General features: G+C 42.7%; 1 protein-coding gene across 9 annotated transcripts in view; it reads left to right on the top strand.

The window, feature by feature from the left end:
• Nucleotides 1-27,433, top strand: part of APBB2 (amyloid beta precursor protein binding family B member 2) — a 170,330-nt gene that overhangs the window by 84,804 nt on the left and 58,093 nt on the right. For 7 of the 9 annotated variants that reach the window (XM_082238133.1, XM_082238134.1, XM_082238129.1 and 4 more), the window contains 4 exons: nt 11,336-11,541; nt 16,784-16,846; nt 17,273-17,358; nt 18,364-18,424. In XM_082238133.1, the coding sequence (XP_082094259.1) occupies nt 11,336-11,541; nt 16,784-16,846; nt 17,273-17,358; nt 18,364-18,424 (416 nt within the window). The remainder of the gene's footprint in view (nt 1-11,335; nt 11,542-16,783; nt 16,847-17,272; nt 17,359-18,363; nt 18,425-27,433) is intronic. The other 2 variants (XM_082238138.1, XM_082238137.1) reach the window with 1 other exon arrangement.

The raw sequence follows: 27,433 nt of genomic DNA, 5'->3' as shown, positions 1-27,433 counted from the left end.
CCAGCCCCATTCAGCTGGCAGACAGATCTGGAGGCTTTGCAAAGAGGGCGAGCACGAGCGAACATGAAGCTGTTAGAACATGTGCAAACTTAAAGGATGCTGGTGGCAGATCAGCTAAGGCTGAACTGCAGAGGAGGAGGAGCGAGCAAATGTGAGTAGCGAGAAATCATATATGTTATTTCTTTCCAGCTTGTCTATGCAAGCTGCCTATTTCTGTATACAGATGTTTAGCAGCTGTTGTCATTGGGGAACCTGGGGGTACTTTTAAGTCCTGTTTGCATGTTGTCTGTACCAATTGCAGAGAGCGCTTATCCACTAAGACTGGAGTAATCATCACAGTATGAACTTTGTGTTCTGCTGTTAGCACCTCTGTGTTAGCGCTGGCGAATCGAGTGATTAAGTTAGAAAGCTGTGATCTGCAGAGCTTGAACATTTTCACACTGGTTCTGGATTCCAGATTACCTTGGACTCCTCGTCTCCTGGTTTTCCTTGACATGCCCCTAATCTCTTCCCTGTGTCTACTTTGCTTCTCTAATCATGTTCTTCAACTTCAGGGTAAAGCAACTTTTTTCTATAATGGAAGGTTGGTTTTGAACTAATACTCATTTGTTTGGCAGTGTCTGATTGCTTTCTGGCAGATAAATTTGGCAGTTAACGGGGAATCATTTTTCAGCTCATTTTTAGAGGGGTCACTATTGTTTCACACTGTGGGCTAATCATCAGGACAGTTAAATAAATCAAAGTTAGAAGTCATTGTTAATTCAGTGAACAGAAACTGATTTATAAATCAGTTACATATTTTTATTCAGCTAGAATATAAATATTTTTAAAATATATTTTGCAAAGCTTAGTGAGTTCACCTGGCTCACATGGTTTGTGTGATATTTCAGAAAAAAGGTCAATAATATACTGTTAAAATGTGGAAGGTACAGTACAACATTATTTACTATCAATTTGAGAGTATCTCCTTATTCAGGGTTGACCAGTTGGTATAATTGCATTCATTGTGCATTAGCATAGGAATCTGGTGCCTGCAACTTAAAGCTTCAGGCTGTCTCATGTGTTGTCATTCTACAGACAATTGATGAAGAGCATTGTCTTGCTTAATTGAATTCCAAAGCAATCAACTTTTTTTGTGGGGGTGGTGGAGAGAAATGGGAGGCTTCTTTTTAAAAAGAACCAAGATTTTGCTGCTAGAATACATAGATTTTTAATGACAATATCCAAAGATGTTTTTACATTACAATATTAGCCACAGTAGTTGTAGGGTTTATACAGCCAGCCAATGAATAGGAAAGGATAATCATCTACTGCAGCTTTCCCAAACCTGGTACCTTACAGATGTTTTGGATTGCAACTATCATTAGCCCCAGCCTGGCCCAATGGTCAGGCACAATGGGAACCCTTCCCTTTTTTGCATAACGAGGGCTCACAATCCTAATAAAGCCCCAATCTGAGATGGTGGAATTATTGGTTAGAATAATAGGATTGTAGAGTTGGAAGGGATTACGAGGGTCATCTACTCCAGCCCTCTAAAATGCAGGAATGTCAACCGATCATGAACCGAATGGGTTCATTTGAGCAATGTGTCACTGTGACCATTTTACATTAAGTAGATAATTCATTAAGTATTGCACACCACTGATGACATTATAAATACTGAAATGTAAGTATCACAAAGGCAGTCTACTGCTTGTGCATCTGTTCTCAGAATACAATATTTGTTGTGAAATTGTGATATAAAGTGTCAAGTAAGATATTGTACCTTGTTTATGGGCAGATGGGACAGAGAGGCATTATTGGGTCAAGACCTGCAGTTTTGGCAAATGAGTTGGCTGATTGTGCATGCATGTTAGTTAATAAAGCACTAGGATATTCAGTGGTTCAGAACAGGCAGTTTTGCCACCAAGACGGAGGGAGTGCAGGTTTGGAATTTCTAAATTTTCAGTTTGTCGGCAGACTTTGTAACGTAGAGCAGGACTCTGCCAGGGCAGCAAAACACCAACTAAAAATAATAAATTCTTTTTAAAATGGGAATATTCAAATGCTTTATTAGTGGTAACTAAGCTTGATGGTGAATTTTGAGTGAATCATAGGAGAGAAGCGACAGGAGGGCAACTTCTCTCTGCACATTACTGTAAATGGACTGTCCGAGCAGTCCGGTTTTTTATTCATCCATCAGCCAGATTACATCTTGGCACCACTTTTGTTTGCCCAGCAACAGCAGGCTTTAATTAGCAGGATGGATCGGATAAGTTAAAAAACAACCAAAAACCTGTTTGCAAAAATCTAGTTTTATCAACAATGCAGCAATTGCTCTGTTGTGCACTTTCACTTTATAAAACTTTCGCTTCTTCATATTTGGTTTTATGATGATATACTGCTTCCCCATTACCTTTCCTTCCTTCCCCATTGCTTATTTGGTTACAAAGCCAGGCTTCATTTGGAGCATGGCGAATTGCCATTTGATGGCTGCATAATATTTGCTTGGCCGGCTGTGAGCTGATGTTCCCTACGATTTCCTGAAGCACATACCTAGGTTAGATTGCCTGGTAGCTTGCCTGTACCTGGTAGCCTGGTAGATTGCCTGTACCTGGGGTTACATACGCTTCAGGTTACAGACACTTCTGGTTACAGACTCCTCCAACCCAGAAGTAGTACCTCGGGTTAAGAACTTTGCTTCAGGTTGAGAACAGAAATTGTGCTCCGGCGGCGCAGCGGCAGCGGGAGGCCCCATTAGCTAAAGTGGTACCGCAGGTTAAGAACAGTTTCAGGTTAAGAACGCACCTCCAGAACGAATTAAGTTATTAACCCGAGGTACCACTGCACTTGGGACTCTCCCCCGGACACCTCTGACCTCCCCTGCTCAGCGCAACCTCAAGTGCTTTTCCTTCTGCCTGTGTCCTTGAACTGTGAAAATGTCTGTTGCATGCCTGGGTTAGATGTGTGTGTGCGCGTGCGTGTGCGTGCGTGTAAATCTATGGCTTTTGCATGGCTAGAATATCACCCACTGTATAAAAAGGTAAGAACTGCATCTGTTGCTCTGGCCCTGTCCATCACTTTCAAGCGGCCCCCGAAAGGTAGCGTATGATAGAATATGGCCCTCGGACTGGAAGAGGTTCCCTTCCCTTGATCTATATTGGCTCAGAATGATACAGGTTTGACTAATACATTTCTGTGTGTGAAAAAGTAAGACTTTTTGAGCACATAAATACAATATTGTCCAATGAAGGAGCACTTTTGTTACTGTTGCTGAATCAATTATCATTCTAGAAGTCATTGGTTTTTGCTGTTTTTGGAACAGCTTAGTTCCTGAATGTTTTGGCTCCCGAACACAGCAAACCCGGAAGTGACTGTTCCGGTTTGCGAACTATTTTTGGAAGCCGAACATCCAATGGGGCTTCTGGAGCTTCCAATTGGCTGCAGGAGCTTCTTGCAGCCAATCAGAAGCCGCGCTTTGGTTTTCAAAGGTTTAGGAAGTCGAACGGACTTCCCGAACGGATTCTGTTCAATTTCCAAGGTACGGCTATGTATAAATAGTGTTATCTGTGGAGCAAAACTTGTTGCAGATGGCAAAGGAAGGTTTTTGAAAGAGTTGACATGAACCGCAGTAGCCTTTTTAAAAAGTGTAGTGCTCAATGCCACCTGGTGGACAGCATACAAAATACAAGTTTGTCGGAAAAAGGAAAAGTTCATGTTGCAGGTTCCTGAATGATCTGTGAAGTCATCTCTCATTTCTCCCATTTTTATTAATGTAATCCATAGAAACATACAAAGTACAGAATGTAACTCATAATAAAGTTCAGGACATAAATAAAATGCAAGTCAAGACACAGCAAAAATCACACAAGAATCTCTACCGAGTATAGTTGAAAAAACAAATATTGCTATAGTTTTTAATGTTACTACTGCAAAAACAGACAACTTTGAGTTCTACAAAGTAGCATTATGGGGATTTTTTACACTCCAGTTTTTAATGAATACGGTTGCTAATTAAACTGTGCTCAAATGCTCATTAAATTACATACAGTGGAAACCTCGGGTTGCGAACGTGATCCGCGCGGGAGACACATTCACACCTCGCAGCACTGCGTCTGCGCATGCGTGGGTCGCTATTCGGCGCTTTTGCGCATGCACGAAGCACGATTTAGCGCTTTTGCGCATGCACAAAGCGCTGAAACACAGAAGTAACCAGTCCCGGTACTTCTGGGTTAGCAGAGTCTGTAACCTGAAGCGTATGTAACCTGAAGCATCTGTAACCCGAGGTACCACTGTACAACTAAATACAGTGGTACCTCGGATTACATACGCTTCAGGTTACAGATTCCGCTAACCCAGAAATAGTACCTCGGGTTAAGAACTTTGCTTCAGGATGAGAACAGAAATTGTGCTCTGGCGGCGCAGCAGCAGCAGGAGGCCCCATTAGCTAAAGTGGTGCTTCAGTCCTCCATAACGAATTACGGTAAGTACTTAACCCGAGGTACCACTGTATATGTATATTTGTTATAGTGCAGATGCTAGACTTAGACCGAGTTCTCACAAGCATAAAATAAGATGGTAAACCTGTGTCTGGTCTGTACCACTGTAGACCCCATCTAGGGGCGCACAGAATGGAACACTTTACCTCCCTCAGTGTCATGTACAGAGAAAACTAGCATGTCAGGGAGAAAGGTGTGCAAGAATGCTTCCCCCTGCCATTGGATTTTCCATGTGGAGGTGTTGTTGTTGTTGTTGTTGTTGTTGTGATGCGCATTGACCTGATAAAGCCCAGATTCAGATTTACAGCTTCATGTGACCTCTCTTCATGCCTTCTCACCTACTATGCTTAGCGTATCGTGTGGGGAAGGCTCCCCGCATCCTTCTTGTGGAGGACGACATCTCAGGCATCTGATTTGAAGTGTCATGAAAAGGCAGCACGCTGATACCAATTATATTTATTCCTAATTAATATTGTAACTATTTTTGTAGTCAGTGAGGCGGCTTGCAGCATCTGGTTTGCAGCGCCATACAGTGGTACCTCAGGTTACATACGCTTCAGGTTACAGACTCCGCTAACCCAGAAATAGTGCTTCAGGTTAAGAACTTTGCTTCAGGATGAGAACAGAAATCCAGCAGCACGGCAGCAGCAGAAGGCCCCATTAGCTAAAGTGGTGCTTCACGTTAAGAACAGTTTCAGGTTAAGTACGGACCTCCGGAACGAATTAAGTACTTAACCCGAGGTACCACTGTACTTTGAAAAACAAAATAAAGAAATGACTGCTCTTTTACACCAAGTTGGTATATTGTGAAACTTGTATTTATAAAGTAAAATAGGAATTAAAGGTGCATGCACGCAGCTAAACATATACTGTGCCTGTGTGCGTACGCACAGCAGATATTGTTTTCTAGAATTATTGTGGATTGGGAAACACTAATTGAAGGGAAGGGACAACAGACAGTGCAAATATCTCCCATCGATCACCACCCGCTAGTGTGGATGGGAAACATCAAGATAGATTTTGGAGGCATTAAAAATGCTGAAAGCCCTGATGTGAACTCAGCCTCTCTCTCAGATTTAGCTTCCTATTTATAATAAGATGACAATGTTGTTATGTGAAACACAGCACTCTAAAACAACATATGCAGACACATCATCTTATAAAGTAGCTTCTCTAACTTTACATGAAAAACTTTAATTAAGGTATCTTCAGTTCAGTTTGATGACTAAACTTCGGCAGGTTTCATTGAGCTGGCTCTTAACTGTTGGAACTAGATTTTTCTTTTCCTTTTTTGAACCATCGTTGGACTTCTTGAAGGTTTTTTTTTGCAAGGAAGAGGATCCTGTTGTCTTGACAACCAGTTGCACGCTGTGAAGGAGGACTGTTCCAAATGGCCAGCTTTTGGCTGTTTATATCTCAGTTTCTTGTTGAGTAATGCTGCCAAAATTAGACATGCTTGTCCGGCTTGCAATGCAGTTATTTGTCCTGTCGAATGTTGCTTTTCATCACATTTTAATTTTAGGGCGGCACTCGGGTTTCTTGCCACGAGTTTTCGAGGGACAACACACCAAGATTGAAACAACCCATCAAGATTCTTCTGTTTATATTTTAAATCTGCGTGCTTCCTTTGTGTCTGCTTGTATCTCTTTTGGCCTGTTATGTCTCCCTAGAGCTACTGAGTTTTATTTATGTCCAGAACTTTATTATGTGTTAAATGCACAGGGGGATCATAGGAAGGAAACAAGGTCAAAAGGGGGCCACAGTTGGAAAAAGGTTGGAAACACTGTTCTGTATCACCTGTGGCCGTCTTAGAATATTCGGGGGAGGGCATATGTCCCCCAGTTGGGAAACACTGATATAGAAAATAGAGCTTCTCACTCTAGAACAATTGACTGAGTTTTGCCTCTCTTTTGTAGGAATGAGCTATTGAAACTTCCATGCTTTTTATAAATGTAATTTGTAGGATATCTTGGTGAGCAGAAACCTCCTTAAACCAGGGTTTAATTGTATGCCTTCTAATTTTAGACACTATAGTATGCATAGTTATATTCCTTTGCACTCAGTATTACATTATCCTTTCCTTTCTTGTATTCCTACTGTAATAATATTTTATATAAGCAACATGATTCTCTGCTGCCTTGAACCATGGAAGAATATACAGTACAGTGGTACCTCGGATCAAGTACTTAATTCATTCCGGAGCTCTGTTCTTAACCTGAAACTGTTCTTAACCTGAAGCACCACTTTAGCTAATGGGGCCTCCTGCTGCCGCTGTGCCGCTGGAGCATGATTTCTGTTCTCATCCTGAAGCAAAGTTTTTAACCCGAGGTACTATTTCTGGGTTAGCGGAGTCTGTAGCCTGAAGCATCTGTAACCTGAAGCGTATGTAACCCGAGGTACCACTGTACAATCCTGATAAATGTTATAAAAGGAACAGTCATGTCAATTCGCTAAGAAAAAACAGGGATACCTAAACCCGTTTTTGTTGTTGCATCTATGAGACTATTTCTGTTTTGTGACTGTTGACCTTGTAAAACAGCCTTGGGGTGCCTGCCATACTAGAAAAGGTATCTTCATGAAGTTGCAAAATAATGGAAGAGAAAATTGGCTCCATTTTACTGCACTTTCAGGTCAGTCGTGCCATACGGAGATACTGCTGCCTCCTGCAATTTTTATCTCTGTCTAATTGAATTGAGGCCAAGCAATGATTCATGTTATGGTACTTTTTGATTTGCTATCTTTTTCCTTTGGAGAAAAAGCAGTAAAAGAAAAACTGTTAAAATTGTACTATTATTCCAAACACTAATGACCATCAAATCCGATGTATTGTTTACGGCACTGTCAAGTTGTAGTAGCAGTTGATTTCCATCTTGTTTTAGGAAGTCGTAGTAATATTTTAGTACAGTGCAGTAAAACCATCACAACTTGAAACACAAATTGAATTCCCAAATTTGCTTTCATCACCTTGCCAAATTCAGCATCTGAATTGGAGCATATCATATGGAATGGAGTTTATTGTAGCAATAAATCAGCTCTGTGGTAGACTGTGACAGCTGGAGGAGAGAGTTATAAAACAGCAATATATTATTTTACTCAGATTTTACTGCACCTTACATTTTTTCCCCAAACTCATCCCTAACCCTCTAACCAAGTGTATGCCCTGTGGTTCTAAATACTGTTATGTTGAAACAAGAAAAATATTGCAACAGAAACAGTATTTAGAACCATAGGGCAAACATGACGCTTGGACCACATTCTGTCATCTTTCATGATGATGATTTAAGACTGGGTTGGAGAGCCTATGGCCCTCAAGATTATGTTGGATTCCATTTCCAGCCAGCCTTGGGAAGCACCATCAATGGTCAAGGATGATGGAAGCTGAAGTCCAGCAATATCTGGGCTCCAACTTGTCATCCAAGGACTGCATGTGGCCCTCAAGGCATTTTTGGCAGCCCATGGCAACATTTGACCACGTACACACAACCCCACATAAGCGAGGTGCTGGGCTTTGGGAAGGAGGCATGAGAGCTCTGGCAGAGTCCTCCCTCCTCGTTCCCAAAGCCTATTTAGTGCTTTCCCAGCTTTGGGAAGGAGATGGGAGGCCTCCAAGACCCTGCCAGGGCCTTGTGCCCCCTTCCCAAAGCCTGGCTCCTCACTTAACTGGCTTTGGGAAGGCAGAGTGAGGGTGGGAGGCAACAAATTTTGGCCTCACTCACTCCTTTGTTCAATAATGCAGTCTGTGGCCCATGGGTACTCTTGTGGCCCACTTGGTATGAAATGTTGGACCACTCTGATCTGGAAGGATATAGGTCCCCAGGTAAAGTAAGCAGAGTTTGTCTTTCTATTGCAAACTTCCTTTTCAAGTTGTTCATTCAAAATTTCAGACGTCAACATGCATGTCTGGCTAGAATTCACGGGAAAGGGTCATAAAACAAGTAGTTGTTTAATGCTTGGGGTTACCTTTTCAGCATTCCCAACAGCAATCCCAAAAGGTGCATGGGGAGGGGAGATGGAAGGTGGAGGAATAGCCATGTGCAAAACACTGCAGGTTTGTGCCAGCCAGGCCAGGATGTTGGGAAAGGGCTTCTAACCAGACTGTTTCACCCCTCCTGTTAGGTCCTGTGAGAGGGAAATGTGTTATAGCAGCTCCAGGACTTACATAGTTTTTTTGCTGATCTGGGGGTGGGTGGATTGAGAGGAGGAGAATTTGGATCCCACATGTCCAAGATCTTCATTGATCTTCCTTTGGCATGCTCCTTCACTTGCACCATTGGGGCACAGCTGATGGAAGGGTGAGTGCTGTAAGTACAGTCGTACCTTGGAAGTCAAACGGAATCCGTTCCGGAAGTCTGTTGAACTTCCAAAACTTTTGAAAATCAAAGCACTGCTTCTGATTGGCTGCAGGAAGTTCCTGCAGCCAATCAGAAGCCCAGTCAGACAGTTTGAAAACCCGAACAGTCACTTCTGGGTTTGTGACGTTCAGGAGCCAAATTGTTTGGGAACTAAGCTGTTCGATTTCCAAGGTACGACTGTATGACAAAAAGGCATCCCAGGGTGGATCTCCTGCACCTTTGGAATAGAGATCTGGCTCCTCAGCTGTCCTCCCAGGGGCCATGGGATTGCAGCCTAAATAAATACATTTTGTTAATAACCGTAATACTGTTTTGCTATTACCAAGTGTGTTGTTAAAAAATAAGAACAAACTCAGTGCTAATAATTGGGTCGTTGGTCCCACATCTCAATATTAATTAAGATGGAGACTTTCATAGGCTACACTTGTAGAAAGCCACTCACCTGGTAGCCTATGGTAAATAATAATCACCTCCAGGCAACCAGGCCGTGAAACCAGTCGGATGCTGGCTCTGCCCTGAAGACCTAAGTAAACCAGACTTTGTTTTCAGAGAAAAGGGAGGAACTAGCCTGAAGGCAGAATCATCAGGCTCATTCTGACTTGTGTGAATCTGATGTTCATGGCCAACAAGATATAGTGAATTCTTATTGTTTATGACTTCCCTGGCCTTCCCATAAACATCTTTGTTCACTTGCAAGCTGCTATTTGGAGCAAAATTGACAGTATATGAATTCTGGGATGCTTTACATAGTCTTTCTAGCAAGTGAGGCAAAATTCTTTCTCATTAAAGAACAACATTTTCCAGGAAACCCTGGATAATACAACACTTCAGTGCTCAGAAGGCCTTCGTTCAGTTTAGCAATTGAGGATTTCTGTGACTTATGGAAATAATGGGTCCATGAAATGTTTATCCTAATTCAGAAAGGGCCTTTATATTTCTGTCCTTTTCATTCAGAAGGCTTGCAGATTATGTTGTCTTTTGATATACAGCAATCTATAGCTGCCTGAATTAATAGAAAGATATTATTTCTCAGTGTGATTCCTATAAACATTTTTCCCCTCTATGTATAATAATTATAGTTGATATCCAATTAAGTCCTACTCAGAGTAGATCCATTGAAATTAGTTGACTTGTCCATTGAGTATGATTAATGCTGGATATCACCCAGTATATTTGTAATTAGTCTCAGAATCAACTAGAGCAGAATGAAGTGCTACACACTTTAATAAGCAGACATATAATGTTTATAGTACAAGATAGCCTTGTTGTATTTAAAAGAAAAGTATTCAGAGAATTGGACACAAGCCTTAAAATTCTATTTAATAAATTTCTTTTTAATTTGGTGAGGCTCCTCACTTAAAATATTCTCTTGTCTTAATTGCAGATGTTTCTGTAGTCAACTTGCAGTGTGTATTCTTTTGCTTGTTTAGTTATATTGTCCTTATTGAAGATCTTACTGAAATCTGTTTTGCTTTTTTGTTTCCAAGTCAAAACACTGCTGGAGGCCTCTAAACTTCAAAGACATTCATATTTGGTTCTCTAACTTTTACGGCGTACTATGCTGTAGTCATGAATAATTACATGTAATTTTCCTTTCATCTTTTGTTGGTTGGTTGGTTTGGAAGAAGTCGCTCATTGTGAGCAGCATTGTACATTTTTGCCTTTGTGTACATACCATGATTTGAATTCCAGCTACTACCACCAAAGGCCTTTTCCTGCAAAAGGTACTGTGTCTGCAGTACTATACTGTATTAAGGGGAGGAATGTTTCACAGCAAACAATCGAGGGTGCTTGGAAACTGGCTTGTTTCCAGAAACAATTTTCCCATTTCACCTTTTAAAACAGACAGTGTGTGTATAGAATAATTAAAACCTTTCATTCTCGGCAGATCTTCATTGTTGGCTTAGGATTATGAAGCACATCTGAAAGCTATGTACAACGTAATAAGGAGCCTTGCAAGTCACGTGGCAGAATCGCAATCAGTACACAAATGTTAGCGTGATTCTGGCAGCCTTAATGCCAATAATAGGTTATTATTCAAGTTACTGCATGACCCGACATGTTCTGAGTATTAGAAAATAATCTTCAGTAAAAAATCAAATCAAATGGTTAAGTGTGTTAGTCATTACAAAAGATTCTGGCTTCTTTGCTGACTCCTTTGTCTGTTTGTAGGTCCATTATACCTGAATATCCCTGGAATACAGGAAGCTGCCTTATGCCAAATCAGATCATTGGTCTATCTAGCTCAGCATTGTCTACACCAAGCGTGGACAACCATGTTTTTGTCCCGGGCCACATATGCTCGGGGATAATCGTTTGGGGGCCCCATGCCAGTGACTGCTGTCTTCTTGTCTTCAGAAGCAAAATTGTGTCTTACAGATACCTTTTTCTTTAACCTTGCTTCACCGATGACAGAACTGTAGTGTTTCTGCAACACTTGATTTGGGCGGGGTTTGAACCTGCTCCACATGTTAACAGTGTTTTGGTTTTTTTTGTTTCCTGCAGATATATGGAGCGATCACTCATTTCAGACAGATCCTGACTTGCCTCCAGGCTGGAAAAAGATCAGTGACATAGCGGGCGTCTATTATTGGCACATACCGACAGGAACAACCCAATGGGAACGTCCCATATCCATACCATCAGAACTTCAAGGCTCAAGAAAAGGCTCCCTTAGTTCGATCACACCATCTCCCACTCCAGAAACAGAGGTAACGTTTGTTTGTCCGCTTTGAGTCATAGCGGTCAACCGTCCCTTATTTGGCAGGAAACTCCCTTATCCCAGCGCCGTGTCCCGCTGCTGTCCCTTACTGATGATGTCCCTTAAATTTCCCGGGTTTCAAAGGAAGCAGCTCCCCTCCTTGCAACCCTCCCTGCCAGCCAGGTAGGAGGGAGGCTCCAACTGTGTTGCTTGGCTGCCCGCCCCGCCCCCCTCCAGCCTCCTCTCACCAGCCTCTGCCCCCGGGAGCCCCTCCCCACTGGGACTGGCAGGAGCCTAGGGCTCTTCCGCTGCCAACCTCCTCGCAGCCGCTGAACTGAGCTTCTCTGCCTGGGGCCTGCCCGCCGCTGCTCCTGCTAGGCCGTACTGCGGCTGCGTCGCCGAAGGACCTGGATAAGATGGGCAGCCTGGCGCGGCCTATGAATTGCTGAGGAGCCTTGAGAGGAGAGCGAGGGCAACCATAGAGAAAGCAGTTCAGAGAGAGGAGGTGGAGGTGCGGGCAGGTGTTCCAAGGGCTAACCATAGAGGGGGAAAGCGGAGGAAGGACCACAAGCGCTTCTGCCATAGATTTGTAGTGGTAGACTAGCATAGATGGTCTGATCTGCGGGTTTACTTTGGGTGCTATTTCCCCCCCCCTTACTCCCGCCCCGCCTGATAGAACTGAGAGCTGCAGATGGAGCACGAGAGAAAAGATACAGAACTGCAGCAGCATCTATGTAGCTTAGACTTTGTCTAAGTAGTTATTTAATTGCAGTGTTTCATCAGCTGGTGTCTTGAGCAGCAACCTCTGGAAACGAAGGGCTAAAAACTGGCGCTGCTCTCCAAAATTATCTGGTCCCTTTTAACTTCATATTTCAGCTGGTTGACTAAAATCCCTTATTTTGGCTGCTGATCCCTTATTTTCGAGGCTGCTGGTCCCTTATTTTCAAATCTGTAAGTTGACAGCTATGCTTTGAGTCTGTGGACAGGTGGGGAACCATTTTAAGCAGGTTAACTTTTTTTAAAAAAAGACTTTTGATACAACAGAAACCAAGAATATTAGCATATCTTTCCTCTTGCTTCATGCAAACTAGTGGCTGCAGCAGCCGTGCCAGTTAGTTGCTTTAATCCTGCATGGGATTGCCACTTCTCCATATTACTGCTACGTGCAACAACAAATGGAGGAGTGTTGCAATCCACATGGATTAGAGCCAAACTAAATGGTGGATCAGCTGGTCCACATTCACACTTGTCTTGAGTTCAGCGGCACATCAAAAAGAAAAGTAGAACTTGTTAGGCCTGCAGAGAAGCCCCTGAAGAGAAACACCGGAAGCAAGAAGAAGCCCTAATAATCTCACAAAGCTGTTCCTCCAGAGCCATGCTTCATACTACATAGGTAGCATTGAGTTTAAGGACTTGTCATACCAGTATAAGTGGACCTGATGGGTTGGGAAGTGGTAGAAGTGATCTAGGTTGCCAAGGGGATCAGAGCAGCCATTCATTGCCATTGCACACAGGAGAACCTGTGCGTTGGCGAAGCAGTTTGTAGTGACAACTGCACAACAAATGAAAAGTTGTAGGTATCAACCCTTATAGTCTTTGAGAGAAGCTACGAACTCCCCGCCCCCAATCCCCAAGTGTCCTTCCCCGCAAAGCATTAAAAAGTGGTCTGTCTTTTTCAGCTCAGTTGTAGGAGTTGTGCAATGAATTTCTGCTAGGAAAAGTTCAATTGCAGAAATAGATCTCTAGTGTGTAGACCCCAGAATTGTTGCTTTTGTCTCAAATACAGTTTTTAAGTTACTGCCACTTTCGTTTAACACGTGGGTGGGGGCTCTCAGTACATTAACCTCATTAATCTGAACTTTTGATTTTTTTCGTATGCCATGTTAAAGAGCAGAAACTGCCGTTCTTTTCAGATCTGCTTTAAATTTTAGTGCAAAACTTGTTACTAGTAGAAGGAAATGGCCCAAAAAGCAGGCAGTAAAACACCTAATTGGGCAATATGACACCACAGACCACTCTGAATAAGATGTCCTGGCAGTAGCAATTGTTTGAACCTGGCAAGTAAAGCATAGGGAGGAATCTTTTGTGTTTCAGCTGGTTCTCTTTACATCCTCTAGAGTAAAAAATGTTTGTCCCTCAGCTAGGGGAAATGAAAACCAATAAATCCAAACACACACAATAGGTACCATCCATAACACATTATATTCCTCCTTTATATTTATGTATTTATTATTTAGATTTATACCCTGCCTCTCCACACATTAATATATGTAGCTTGATGGTTTGCCTAGACTCATCAGAGAATATTCTTATTTCCTTTGGCCTTGAGCTCAACCTAAGAATCACATTCTTTTCTTTGTGCGTAGAATGTGCTGTGCTGTGGTTTTAGAAAAATTAATTTGTTATATATAAATTGCAAAGAAATGCTTTGAATCAAAATTGAGTTGGTGTTTCCCAATCCAGCATGGAAAAATTGTTGGACAGTTTGTGTGTGGATACTGTTAAGTAAAAGGCAGGAGGGTGAGGTAGACTGCCTCAAGTGACAGATTGTGGAGTAGTTTTGAAAGGGCAACAGATTGTCACATACTAAGTTCATTGTTATATTTTTACCACCATAGTGGGACATCATTTGGCTTTTCTGCCTTTGGCACCAGGATGTCTTGGGTCACCTCAGATAGAAATATTTAGAATAAAGAATTTCAGATGAGTTCCAATTTACCCTCCATTTAAAAATATTTTCTTCATATTTACTATTCAGCCCCTGTTAGAAGCATCTGGTATTGATATACTTAGTCTGAGATGAAGATGTTTGAGCCTTTTAGCTATCTCAGAAACATGCTTGGGAATGTTTTATAACTAAGCAATTTGTCATTTTGCTTATTATTAGATATAGTCTGTCTTCTATTATTTTCCTTCTGTGCCTTTTCATATGAAGTCTTGCTTTAAAAAGTAGCAATCTGGCCTGAGTGGAAAGCAATTCAATTTTTTCCCCCAGTGTAATAATAATGTTATTATTTATACCCTGGCCATCTGGCTGGGTTTCCCCAGCAACTCTAAAAACATGATAAAACATCAAACACGATAAAACATCAACCATTAAAAACTTCCCTAAACTTCAGATGTCTTCTGAAAGTCAGGTGGTTGTTTATTTCCTTGACATCTGATGGGAGGGCGTTCCACAGGACAGGCGCCACTACCAAGAAGGCCCTCTGCCTGGTTCCCTGTAACCTCACTTCTCACAGTGAGGGAACCGCCAGAAGGCCCTCGGAGCTGGACCTTGTGTCCGGGCTGAATGATGGGGGTGGAGACGCTCCTTCAGGTATACTGGGCCAAAGCTTTTTAGGGTTAAAAGATCAGCACCAACACTTTGAATTATGCTTGGAAACATACTGGGAGCCAATGTAGTTCTTTCAGGACTGATGTTATATGGTCTCGGCAGCCACTCCCAGTCACCAGTCTAGCTGCCGCATTCTGGAGTAGTTTTAGTTTCCAGGTCACCTTCAAAGGTAGCCCCACGTAGAATGCATTGCAGTAGTCCAAACTGTAGATAACTAGACCATGCATCACTCTAGTGAGACAGTCTGCAGGCAGGAAGGGGTTCAGCGGGTTTGGGAAGGCTCCCTCACAGAGGGAAGCATTCACCACCCCGCAGAGCCCATCACATTTATGAGCCCGGATGGGCAAGGATCAAGGAGACAGGTGGTCGGTTTCACTTGCCCAAACAGCCTGTCCACATCCTCGGAGGTAACAGATTGTGAGAAGATTTTAAACAAGAAAACTGAATATAGCATTCTGTGCTGTTGTGTGACTTTGGTCCCATCTGCACTATACTTTTAAAACAGTGTCATACCTCATTAAACAGTCATGGCTTCCCCCAAAGAATCATGGGAATCTTAGTTCATTAAGAGTGCTGCGAGTTGTTAGGAGACCCCTATTGCTATCACAGAACTACAATTCTTAGAGTGGTTTCTCAATCCGTCCCTCTTCCCAGCAGATACTGCATTAAATAGGCCTATGATCTGAGCCAGCAGGACTCTTAATACAGTGGTATCTTGGTTTGCAACCACTTTGGATTACAACTACATCAAACCCAGAAGTGTGTGTCCCTTTTTTTGGATCACAACCCATTATTATTATTATTATTATTATTATTATTATTATTATTACAACCCATTTTTTGGGGAGGCCCCATTGGCAAAAGTGCCCCTTGGGTTACAACCTGTTTTGGTTTACAACCGGACCTCCGGAACGGATCGTGGTTGTAAACCAAGGTACCACTGTACTGTATTTTCTTGCGAAGTCGTGGTGATTTTCCTTGCAACAAGAAGCCTGTCTGTATTTCTTATTCCATTGTTCATTTTCCCTCCCTCTCCTTTTTATGTTTCCACTAACATTTTATATTGTCTGTTCTAGCAGTTTGAAAATACTAACTGATCAAACACTGGGAGATGGAAATAGTTTTCTTTTCTTTTCTTTTTAATTGATATTTCAGAGTAAGCCAAGACAATCTGGTCAAGCTCCACAATTTGCTTCCTTTCATTCAAATATCCCAATGATAATGCAAGCACATTGTGTGTTGTGTCTGTCTCTAATTCGTATGAACTTTCCCTTGTCCCAGTTACATGTCTTGGTAAGTAATGTTAGAAGTGGTCCTCACTTCTACTACTTCCAAATACCTCTGTACTCAGGGTCGGCTCAACAATAAGAGACAAACAATAAGAGGCAAATAATTCAGGGGCACCTTCTTCAGTTAAGTAAATGCCTTTGAGAGGGACCCAGCCTACAGGTGCACAGGAGCAGTTTAGCAGCTCTCCAACCAGGAGAGAATAATTTCTGTGTTCCAGGGAATTGGAGAATCGATCTCTGCTGGTTACTGAAGGGAGAGGCACAGTTTGTAAAGGAGGTTAGGGCATATAAATCTAAAAACGATAAAATAACACCCCAACCAGCTATTACTTGATGTGCTATTATAATGAGGCAGAAGTGCAAATTTGGGGTGGAAAATTTTAATTTTTAATTTGCTTGTTCAGCATCGAACGTTGAGCCAGCCCAGATTCTACAGCAAATTGAATGATTTGAAACTAGAGGTGACCTGTTCCCTAACCCAACCTGCAAATATCAATGCTAACAACAGTGTTTTTGTGTTCCCCCTCCCTTTTCTTCCTTTCTTCCCTCCCTCCCTCTCTCCCTCCTTTCTTTCTTTTATTTTTTTATCAATGTGCTTCTTCCTGTGTGAATAATTATATATCTAGAAACAGCCATGGAGTGATTTTGCTGTACTGAATGGGGGAAAGATTAATAGTGACATTTGGAAGGCAAGTATATTGTCAGATTTTAGAACACTTTAATGCTTTTTTAACCTTTTAAAAAAATCATTTTGCATGGCCATGGCTGTATTTATTGTATTTATCCTCCCAAAAATATCACTCATGACATCCGACCAGCCAGAGAGAACAGGAATTTTGGTCCAGCTCCTTAACTTGCTACCTCATTCTGATATTTTTCACGCACAACGCATTTGTTCAACTCAGCAGGGCAGATCTTCACCCATAACAGAATCATGCCTGCGCCTAACAAACTGTAGTGTTCAAAATATGTGCATGCCTTTATATACATATATATATATTCGTTAAAAACACGGTGCTGCTGCTTTGCAGGAAGAATATTCTTTAAAAATAAAAGCAAATCCATAGAAGAAATGCCTCGCATCCTGTATAACAAGCTGTTTTCCCCTCCTGCAGGATCTCCATGCAGCCACAGTAAATCCAGACCCCAGTTTGAAAGAGTTTGAAGGAGCAACATTGCGCTATGCCTCTTTGAAGCTCAGGTATGAACAGTTTATCTGTTAATCATCTTTACTCCTCAGTCCTAGATGCATTTGCTCTGACATAGGTCTCATTGGTTTTTAAGGAATTTTCCTTGAAGTAAACGTGTTTTGGATTGCAGCTGTAGATTACTGTTCCCTCTTTTTTTTTTGTAATCCTATTGAAATAACTGGAAAACAGAGCTGGCCAGGCAGAGGGCCTTCTCGGTAGTGGCGCCCGCCCTGTGGAACGCCCTCCCATCAGATGTCAAGGAAATAAACAACTATCTGACTTTTAGAAGACATCTGAAGGCAGCCCTGTTTAGGGAAGTTTTTAATGTTTGAAGCTTTATCGTGTTTTTAATATTCTGTTGGGAGCCGCCCGAAGTGGCTGGGGCAACCCAGCCAGATGGGCGGGGTATAAATAATACATTATTATTAATTATATTTTTAAGTCTGGTGTCCACATGCTTTAGGTCCAGGGTTGCCAACATGGTGCCAGAGTGCCCATTAGTTCTTCCTACGGCACCCGTGAAAGGGGCCCCTTAAACATGCCCACGTTTATTTAAGACACTTATATGCCGCTTATTCACATTTCTATAACACAAATAGTCTTTAAGCTTTGGAAAAGTCTGGAAGGAACCACATTAACTTTTAATATATTTCTGGGCTGGTGCTAAAGCCCTATAAAGCCTGGATATGGAGTAACTGAAATAGTGCCTTCTTCACTATACGCAATGACATACGACAAGTCAAGACATACGACCCTCCAAATGTTGTGGGATTCCCAACTCTGATCAGCTCTAGCCAGCACAGATGACAGCTAAGGATGATGGGAGTTGTAGTCCATTAGGATCTGAAGGGCATCTCCAGGCCCTCCTCAAAATCCTGGAGCCTACTATTCTCTGTTCATGTGAATTCAGCCAACATTTGACAGGTGTCCGCCACTCATCATGCTAAAATATTGTCTTTGAGTTGTCCATTCTATTTGGCCCTAACCCTAACAGTAGCATTTCCTCCCCTCAACAGAAATGCCCCACAATGCGATGAAGATGATTCCTGTAGCATCAACAGTGATCCAGAAGCCAAGGTCTGTAAGCAAAATAACGTATTGGGTTGTTGTTTTTTTAAAAGTCACTGATCTAGATGGACAAATACAGTGGTGCCCCGCAAGACGAATGCCTCGCAAGACGGAAAACTCGCTAGACGAAAGAGTTTTCCGTTTTGGAGGTGCTTTGCAAAACGAATCTCCTATGGGCTTGCTTCGCAAGATGGAAATGTCTTGCGAGTTCCTGCGGGGTTTTTTCCCTCCCCCCCCCTTTTTCTAAGCCGCTAAGCCGCTTATCAGCTGATCCAATAAGCTGATAAGCCGCTAAAAGCCGCTAATAGCGCTAATCAGCTAATCCGTCAATGGGCTTGCTTCGCAAGACGAAAAAACCGCTAGACAAAGAGAATCACAGAACGGATCTTTTCGTCTTGCGAGGCACCACTATAAATGCAGCGGTCATATTTCAGTTTTAAGACCTGATACCCATAGACAGCATTTTGCAAACTAAAAGCATTGCAAATGGAATTATGAACTAGTTTAGCGAATGGGGGTGGGTGGGTTATTGGTTTGCTTTGTGTATTTTTTTTTAATCTTATATTTTGTTGTTGTTACTGCCCTGGGATCTGCAGATGGAGGGCGGTGTACAAATCTAATAAATAATAAAAAATAAAAATATTGTGCTGAATTGAGAAAAATATTGAAAGCATAACATCAGCGTGACATCTAAAATTTCACAAACCAAATACAGTAATTAATTGCAAAGAGCCCTATGTACATTAGGACATATCTAAGGAATCCCACCTGCTTCTGCTAAGGGAGGTTCTTGCTCTCCCATGTGCAGTGGGGCTTTTCTGCACCCCATTCCTACTGCAGCCCCACCTGAAGCCAAACTGCTCCTAAAGTTAATTGGGATGCTCCATACAGGGAATTGGACTTATCTCCTTGCAGTTTGTCAATTCTCAGTTGTGGTGTGCGAGAGAGAGCAGCTTGGGTGGGGATGCGTTGGGAGTGGGGCAGAAAAGTCCCAGTGTGCACTATGTGTTTACTGCCTTTGCTCCTTTAGCTCCTACCAGCATAATTTTATTTATTTATTTATTAGGGTAGTACTTAGGGACGTGGTGGCACTGTGGGTTAGACCACAGAGCCTAGGACTTTCCGATCAGAAGATTGGCGGTTTGAATCCCCGCAGTGGGGTGAGCTCCCGTTGCTCGGTCCCTGCTCCTGCCCACCTAGCAGTTGGAAAGCACGTCAAAGTGCAAGTAGATAAATAGGTAGCGCTCTGGCGCGAAGGTAAACGGCGTTTCCGTGTGCTGCTCTGGTTCTCCAGAAGTGGCTTAGTCATGCTGGCCACATGAACCAGAAGCTGTATGCCGGCTCCCTTGGCCAATAAAGCGAGATGAGAGCCGCAACCCCAGAGTCGGCCACGACTGGACCTAATGGTCAGGGGTCCCTTTACCTAGGGTAGTACTTGCAGGACATATTTGGGAGAAGAAACAGCTTAAGGACCCTGCACAAATCTGGAGTGGAGTCCCTAAGGCCTCGTACATCTCTTTCTGGCAACACCTGCAGCCATGTTGGTGCCAGACATATTGCTCTGCTTTGCTTTGATGTACATCAGCGAGGCCAAGAGGGGGCAGAGAGGGCAGCCCAGGACCCTCCCTACACACTGCCTAAGCTTGTGCCCCATAGCGGTCACTTGGATGCTACTAAAAGAGCAAGACCAACACAGGAGGCAGAGGTTATGAGTTACCAGTCTCTGCAGCCACAGCAGGTGCTCCGATTCTCCAGCTGTTTGACTTCACCCCTGGAGGCACACTCCATTGTCTTTCGTACTTCAAGGTAAAGGGACCCCTGACCATTAGGCCCAGTCGTGGATGATTCTGGGGTTGCGCACTCATCTCGCTCTATAGGCCGAGGGAGCCGGCGTACAGCTTCCGGGTCATGTGGCCAGCATGACTAAGCCGCTTCTGGCGAACCAGAGCAGTGCACAGAAACACCGTTTACCTTCCCGCCAGAGCGGTACCTATTTCTCTACTTGCACTTTGATGTGCTTTCAAATGCTAGGTTGGCAGGAGCAGGGACTGAGCAACAGGAGCTCACCCCATCGTGGGGCTTCGAACCGCCGACCTTCTGATCAGCAAGCCCTAGGCTCTGTGGTTTAACCCACAGCGCCACCTGTGTCCCCTTTTGTACTTAGGGTATTTCTAATGTTATGGCTGGCAATTCCATGGCTCTTCACAGCTTTCCGAGCTCGTTTTGCGTATTGTTCCTTCCTCCCCTCTGATAAAACTGACTCTGAGGTTAAGATGGCCACAGGTCAGCCAGCCATCTCCGGACCTCTGCAGATCTTAATTGATTTTAACTTGTTCGCCTGGAGGTGAACTGGAGGAGGGGTCGATACAAGGGAGCCCAGATGTGAGCCTTGGCCTGCCCAACTTTGAGGGCCCAATGGAATACTCCCCACAGCAGCTGGTCACGCCTGCCACAGGGGATTTTCTAAAAGCCAAAGACTGAGGTTAACCCAGAGGAAAGGTTTCTAGTTTGGACCTATAGAAAAGGGGTGAGCCAGCTTACTCACCTTGTGCTCTTGTTGTTGGCTTCTGCCATTCTAACCACAGGGCTGACTTCAACTGATCTAGCAGCATGGGCAGATAAGGGGTGGGTGGGGTGAGGAAGTTCTAGTTAATGTAGGAATTTTAGAGAAAGTGCATTTTTATTTTTATTTTGCAAATGGGTGTTGCTGCCACCTTGTGGACATCTGCAAGACATCTTCACAGAATACAGACTGTTTTACTTTTGAAAAGATCACTGTGCAACCTTGCATGAATATTGATGCAAAAGAAGAAGATGAAGAAATTTAGAACAGGATATAGCTAATTAAATGTTACCCACATTGCTGTAGGATTTGGATTTTAAATCTGATGCAATCCTGTACACATATACCTGGGAGTGGGGGGGGGGATTGGAAAGACGAAATCCAAACAGCATCTCTGTCAGATTCAATTTTGGGAGCAGTTTGAGCTTGACATGGGCTGCCAGAGTGAATGCATTTCAGATCTGTGCTTTGGACTGATTCCACATTGGTAGTGGCATTTTGAACAATATGTGCATTATTTTGTTGTATGTTTTCTGTCCTAACGGAATATATAGCCATGTTGTCTCTATTGGCTCCCAAGGCAAACTAAACATCGCTGACTCCAAGACCACAAATGCGGACCTCTCCAAATCCATAGAAGTTACCAGTGTATAACATCAAATATTTTGCCAACCTCTCTGCTTGGACTTGCCCATTGCTGTAGCGTAGCGACATGCAAAACAATTCAAAGTAAATATATGCTTTGGATGCCACCCAAAGCTTCTGTCGTGTGGTGTCTTAATTTTTAGGGAGATTGTTAACACCAGAGTTAGGCTTTCCAGACAACGTTTTGAAGGGAAAAGACACAGAAAACATACGGAGTGGGTTCATAGTGCTGTTTTACAATTGAACATACAATCTTATTAGTGAATTTGTACATTTGTTGAAGAAGTCTATCAGTACTTCGACACCTTAAGGACAAATGGTGCCAACAAGCTTTCCTAACCCAGAACTCACTTTTTCAGATGCAGATTCCTCTTTAGGTATTGATATTCTTTCATCTTACTCGGCCTATTTATTACCAAATTGGATTGGATCTTGGCAATGTGCCATACTTTAGTGATCTGTTGTTTCATTTTAGAGACTTCAGTCTTGCACCAGTTTTGGGGTGTTGTTGTTTTGCAGTTTTTATTTGGGCTGCTGTCTGAAATGTTAAATTCTAACCGCTTCATCTTATAAGTCCAATGATAATAATAATAATAATAATAATAATAATAATAATAATAATAATTTATTATTTGTACCCCGCCCATCTGGCTGGGTTTCCCCAGCCACTCTGGGCGGCTTCCATAGAAACAAAAAAACACACTAAAATATCATACATTAAAAACTTCCCTGAACAGGGCTGCCTTAAGATGTCTTCTGAATGTTAGGTAGTTGTTTATCGTTTTGACATCCGATGGGAGGGCATTCCACAGGGCGGGCGCCACCACCGAAAAGGCCCTCTGCCTGGTTCCCTGTAGCTTTGCTTCTCGCAATGAGGGAACCGCCAGAAGGCCCTCGGCGCTGGACCTCAGCGTCCGGGCAGAACGATGGGGGTGGAGATGCTCCTTCAGGTATACTGGGCCGAGGCCGTTTAGGGCTTTAAAGGTCAACACCAGCACTTTGAATTGTGCTCGGAAACGTACTGGGAGCCAATGTAGGTCTTTCAAGACCGGTGTTATGTGGTCTCGGCGGCTGCCCCCAGTCACCAGTCTAGCTGCCGCATTCTGGATTAGCTGTAGTTTCCGAGTCACCTTCAAAGGTAGCCCCAAAAGGATACAATGACACTTTGTACACTGTCATTAGTTATTGGTTTTTAAAAATCTGAATCCAATAAGACTTCATTATTTGGTTGGATGGACCATAACGTGTGGAAAAACTCTATTAGATTGCTAACATGTATGAATATTATCTCCATATATTTTATCCAATTTATGCTGGGTCAGATACTAATTGTAGAGTGTTTTACAGTGGTTGTGCCCACCAGCCTACATGTATTTATGTAAATTATTTGTGATCCAACAGGGGAAAATCCACCATTTGTTAATCTTTGCCTGGCAACTAGGAGGAGATTGTCACTCACTAAAAAAAGGACATATTTACCGTTCGTGGTGCCATAAAATATCTAGCAGTCGGTGTGTGGCAGCTGTGAGAAAGGCAAATTCCATGATAGGGGTCATTAGCAAAGGAACTGAAAGTAAAAGACAGAATTAGTAAACATTTTGGCTGAAACATGCGTTGTTATAAGTATAAGGTAATTAATGTGGATTTAATACACATTTTTTAGAGTTGTAAAAAACAACAACACATTTTTGGACAGAAGTATTGACTATTATACAAACAAATACAGGCAACATTAGGAAGGTGGAGGTAAGGGTTATGCTGGTACATTTTGTGACCTTGTTGTTGACAGTTTGCTATCTATATGAAATATTGCTGGACCAGTTTGCTAGTAACAGCAATAACAGGTTTGAGTGTTGAAGAGTTTAGGCTGCAGTGTGAGTTGTAATGCTGTATGTAAATCGGCCCTCTGTCTTAAAACATGATTTGGGAAATCTGGTATCTCAGTGGCTGATTCTGTGAAGGTCTGTAGCTAGTGGTTTTTATTTTTAAAATCTCTTTTTAGAATAAAAATGTTGGTAAATATGAGACATGCTTTTAAATTTAAAACATGCAGCAAATGCATAGCCTTTTGAAATGTTATATTTAAGAGATCTGTGTGCTTCAATTAACCCATCTTAATAAATATGTCGGGACGCGGGTGGCGCTGTGGGCTAAAGCCTCAACGCCTAGGGCTTGCCGATCGAAAGGTCGGCGGTTCGAATCCCCGCGGCGGGGTGCGCTCCCGCTGTTCGGTCCCAGCGCCTGCCCACCTAGCAGTTCGAAAGCACCCCCGGGTGCAAGTAGATAAATAGGTACCGCTTACCAGCGGGAAGGTAAACGGCGTTCCGTGTGCGGCTCTGGCTCGCCAGAGCAGCGATGTCACGCTGGCCACGTGACCCGGAAGTGTCCCCGGACAGCGCTGGCCCCCGGCCAATAAATGTGAGATGGGCGCACAAACCCCACAGTCTGTCAAGACTGGCCCGTTCGGGCAGGGGTACCTTTACCTTTACCTAATAAATATGTCTGCTGTTCTGCTCTTTTGGACTTGGCTCAGGGCCTGCAAGGTTTTTTTTTTAAAGCCAGCAACAATAAAATGCCACTTCAGATATCATTCAACCTACAAAACACCTTCATGAAGAGCAGAAAGGAACAGGGGATGTTTCAAAGTCCTTAGAGCATCGCAGTTAAAATGAAGAGGGAATATTAAATATTTAACTGCAAGTAGATGCACGCTATTCACAAAAACAAGTTTTGTTTCTGTTTTAATAATACCTGCAGTACCACTAGAGATTTGGCCCTCTGTGCCATAGCTTCTTTGATTCTGCCTTCCCTTTCATTGTGCAGATGTTTTCTAAACATCTGCTTTGATTCTGTATTGTGGAGGTGGTAATAATAATAATAATAATAATAATAATAATAATAATAATGTTAATTCATGAACAGAGTCTTCAGTGGAAATGGTGAAATGGGAATAAAATAAAATAAAATATGTTTGGACCTTTTAGATTAAGTGATTTGGAATTTTAATGAGATAAAAGAGTCCGAGGACTTCTCGAAGGTGAGAGGTCCATTTAAATCTGGTCCAATCAAGTAAATGAATATCTTTTTGGTTCTCCACAGAAGTAAAGGATAGCCTCTTCCCTTCCCGCTCCCCTTTTGCATGTGCAATCTGTTTGACATTTTCTAGTTTTTAATCTCTGTATCAGTGCCAGGGGAAGCTGTTCGAAATATTGCTCAGTCTAGCTGGTGTATACGGTTTCTTGCAGTGGGGAAATTGCTTAATCTTCTGCTCCCAGATTGAGGAGTCCTCTAGATTGTGATGCCTGAGTAGTTAATTTTCTGACCTAAATGCAGCTCCTCAGATACATCTGTTCAGCGTTCTGTAATGAAAGGACTTCTTAAATAATGTAATGGCTTGCGTAGAGTGTACATATAAGGAACCACCCTTTTCTCTGTGAAATAAGAGGGGCATTTTTCTAAAATATATAGTATTTAGTTGCAAATGGGAGATCAGGACCTACCAAGGGTTTTCCAGAGCAGTGGTTGCATGGTAAGGGATGAAAAAATGTGTAGATAGCACATTGTTTATGTAACAGTAGTAACAAATACTTCCCATTTATGTAGTTCTTCAGAGTGTTCAAAGCATTTTACAAAATTGTAGTCCTTCCAACGCCTATAGGTTATCGATGCTGTCCCCATATTATGTAGGACAGCTTCAATAACCTATATTGGTGGTTGGCTGCTAAGGCTGAGAATGTGTTGCTTGCCTAAGGTCCCCTTATAAATTCATGGCAGGTTCAGAGGCGAGATTTGAATTTGTGACTTTGTGGCTCACAGCTGTGGTAAGAAATGCACATCATGACAGACATTTCACAGTAAATAACATCACTCAATCTTTTTCTTCCAACTAATACAGTGGTACCTCGGGTTAAGAACTTAATTCGTTCTGGAGGTCCGTTCTTAACTTGAAACTGTTCTTAATATGAGGTACCACTTTAGCTAATGGGGCCTCCCACTGCCACTGTGTGACTTCTGTTCTCATCCTGAAGCAGAGTTCTTGACCCGAGGTGCTATTTCTGGATTAGCGGAACTTGTTCAGTCTTATTAGTTTTTGCCCCCAAGCTCAAAGCTATCTGGGCAAATGAAAACCAATATTTCTGTTTGGTAGAACTGCATGCAGGATGCTTTACCAGGTAGATAAATAAACATTACCAAGCAATGTCGGAGCCAGCCGTCACAAATGGCGCAGTTTAGCGTAAAATAAAGACAGAGAGCCAGCAATATTTTCATGGATGGAGGGCAGCTCCTTTCGAACTTCTCCTCTCCTCTCCAGTAACTTTTATTATCCTTTGTTCTCTCCTCCCGCATGGCCGTTTGCCAATGTCTCACATTACCTACATCCGGTCATGGCTTAAACCCACCCATCGCCAAATAGAGTCATCACTGCCCAGAGGAAACACAACTCCATTTAAGGTCAATACATTCCAATACATTGTAAAGCTCAGAGTGCTGGTCAGCCGAGGTCAGGGGGCACCCTGCAATATTACAAGCCTTTGCCGTGGCTTTATGACTCCCACAAAGAAATCAAGGGCTTATATCTATATTACATTACATGGTGCCTAGGGAACAACTTGCACCTTAATATCAGCAAGACAAAGGAGATGGTGTTGGACTTTCGGAGGAAGAGAGGAGAACTAGCCCCGCTGTACATCAGGGAGGGCTATGTGGAGAGAGTCTCTTCCTTTAAATTCCTATGAGTTTATCTCAGTGAAGACCTTACTTGGAAAATAAATACAACCCAGGTGGTTAAGAAAGCCCAACAGAGACTCCATCTCCTCAGAGTCCTGTGGAAGAACAATGTCAATCAACATCTGATGATCTCCTTCTACCGGTCCACAATAGAAAGTGTCCTTTCATACTGCATCACGGTGTGGTACGCTGGTTTGACATCAGCTGATAGGAAGTGCCTACAGAGGGTTGTGAATACAGCACAAGATATTATGGGCTGTCCCGTGAATCCACTGGATGAAATAGCAGAAGAACGTTGCCTCAGGAGAGTGAGGAAAATTTTCAGGGATGATTCACACCCTGGCCGGCACTTTCTTGATCTCCTGCCCTCAGGCAGAAGATACAGAAGCATGATTAGTCGCACCAACAGGGTAAAGAACAGCTTCTATCCGTGGGCTGTTAGGCTGCTGAATGAAAAGATAACAACAGGGCAACTGACTTTCGGGTTTGGGTGGGTGTGTGTCAGTAAATGAGGGGAATTAAGACTAAGAGAGCTGAGTGGGGGGTGCTCATGTAATCTCACTGTATACAAGTTGTACAAGTGACAATAAAGTATTTCAATCTATTTCAATTTCAAATAAACATTACCAAGAAATCTAGGGCTTATATCTATATTGCATTGCAGTAATGGTAATGGAGAAAGAAGTTTTGGGAGCGATCATGTGAACCACCCTTATGCCACAGGTAGATGTGTTTTTGATTGCCATTGGCTAAACTGCTTGATCCCAAGGGTCTCCCTTCCTGCCATTGGCTGAGCTGCTCGACTCCTAAAGAAGCAAAGCGACCCCCCCCCCCAATGCCTAGGAAAGGAAGGTTGCAGGTGGCCAGTTAAAAAAGTGAAGAACCTCACACAGTGATTTGGAAAAAAAAATGGCCAGATTATCAGCTTCAGGGGTCTATTTTAAATTTAAAATGGAACACTTTAACCTTCTTGTCTTGTCTTGCTAAAACACTAACCTTCAGTTTAGCAGTCCTGGGAATTCCCTAGGCTTGCTAACCATCTGTCTTCAGGTATTCTAGCTCTGAAAATCTTTAGAGGTTTC

This window comes from Podarcis vaucheri, assembly GCF_965113315.1.
Source record: "Podarcis vaucheri genome assembly, chromosome: 9".
Lineage (NCBI taxonomy): Eukaryota > Metazoa > Chordata > Lepidosauria > Squamata > Lacertidae > Podarcis > Podarcis vaucheri.
This window is presented reverse-complemented; position numbering and strand designations above follow the sequence as displayed.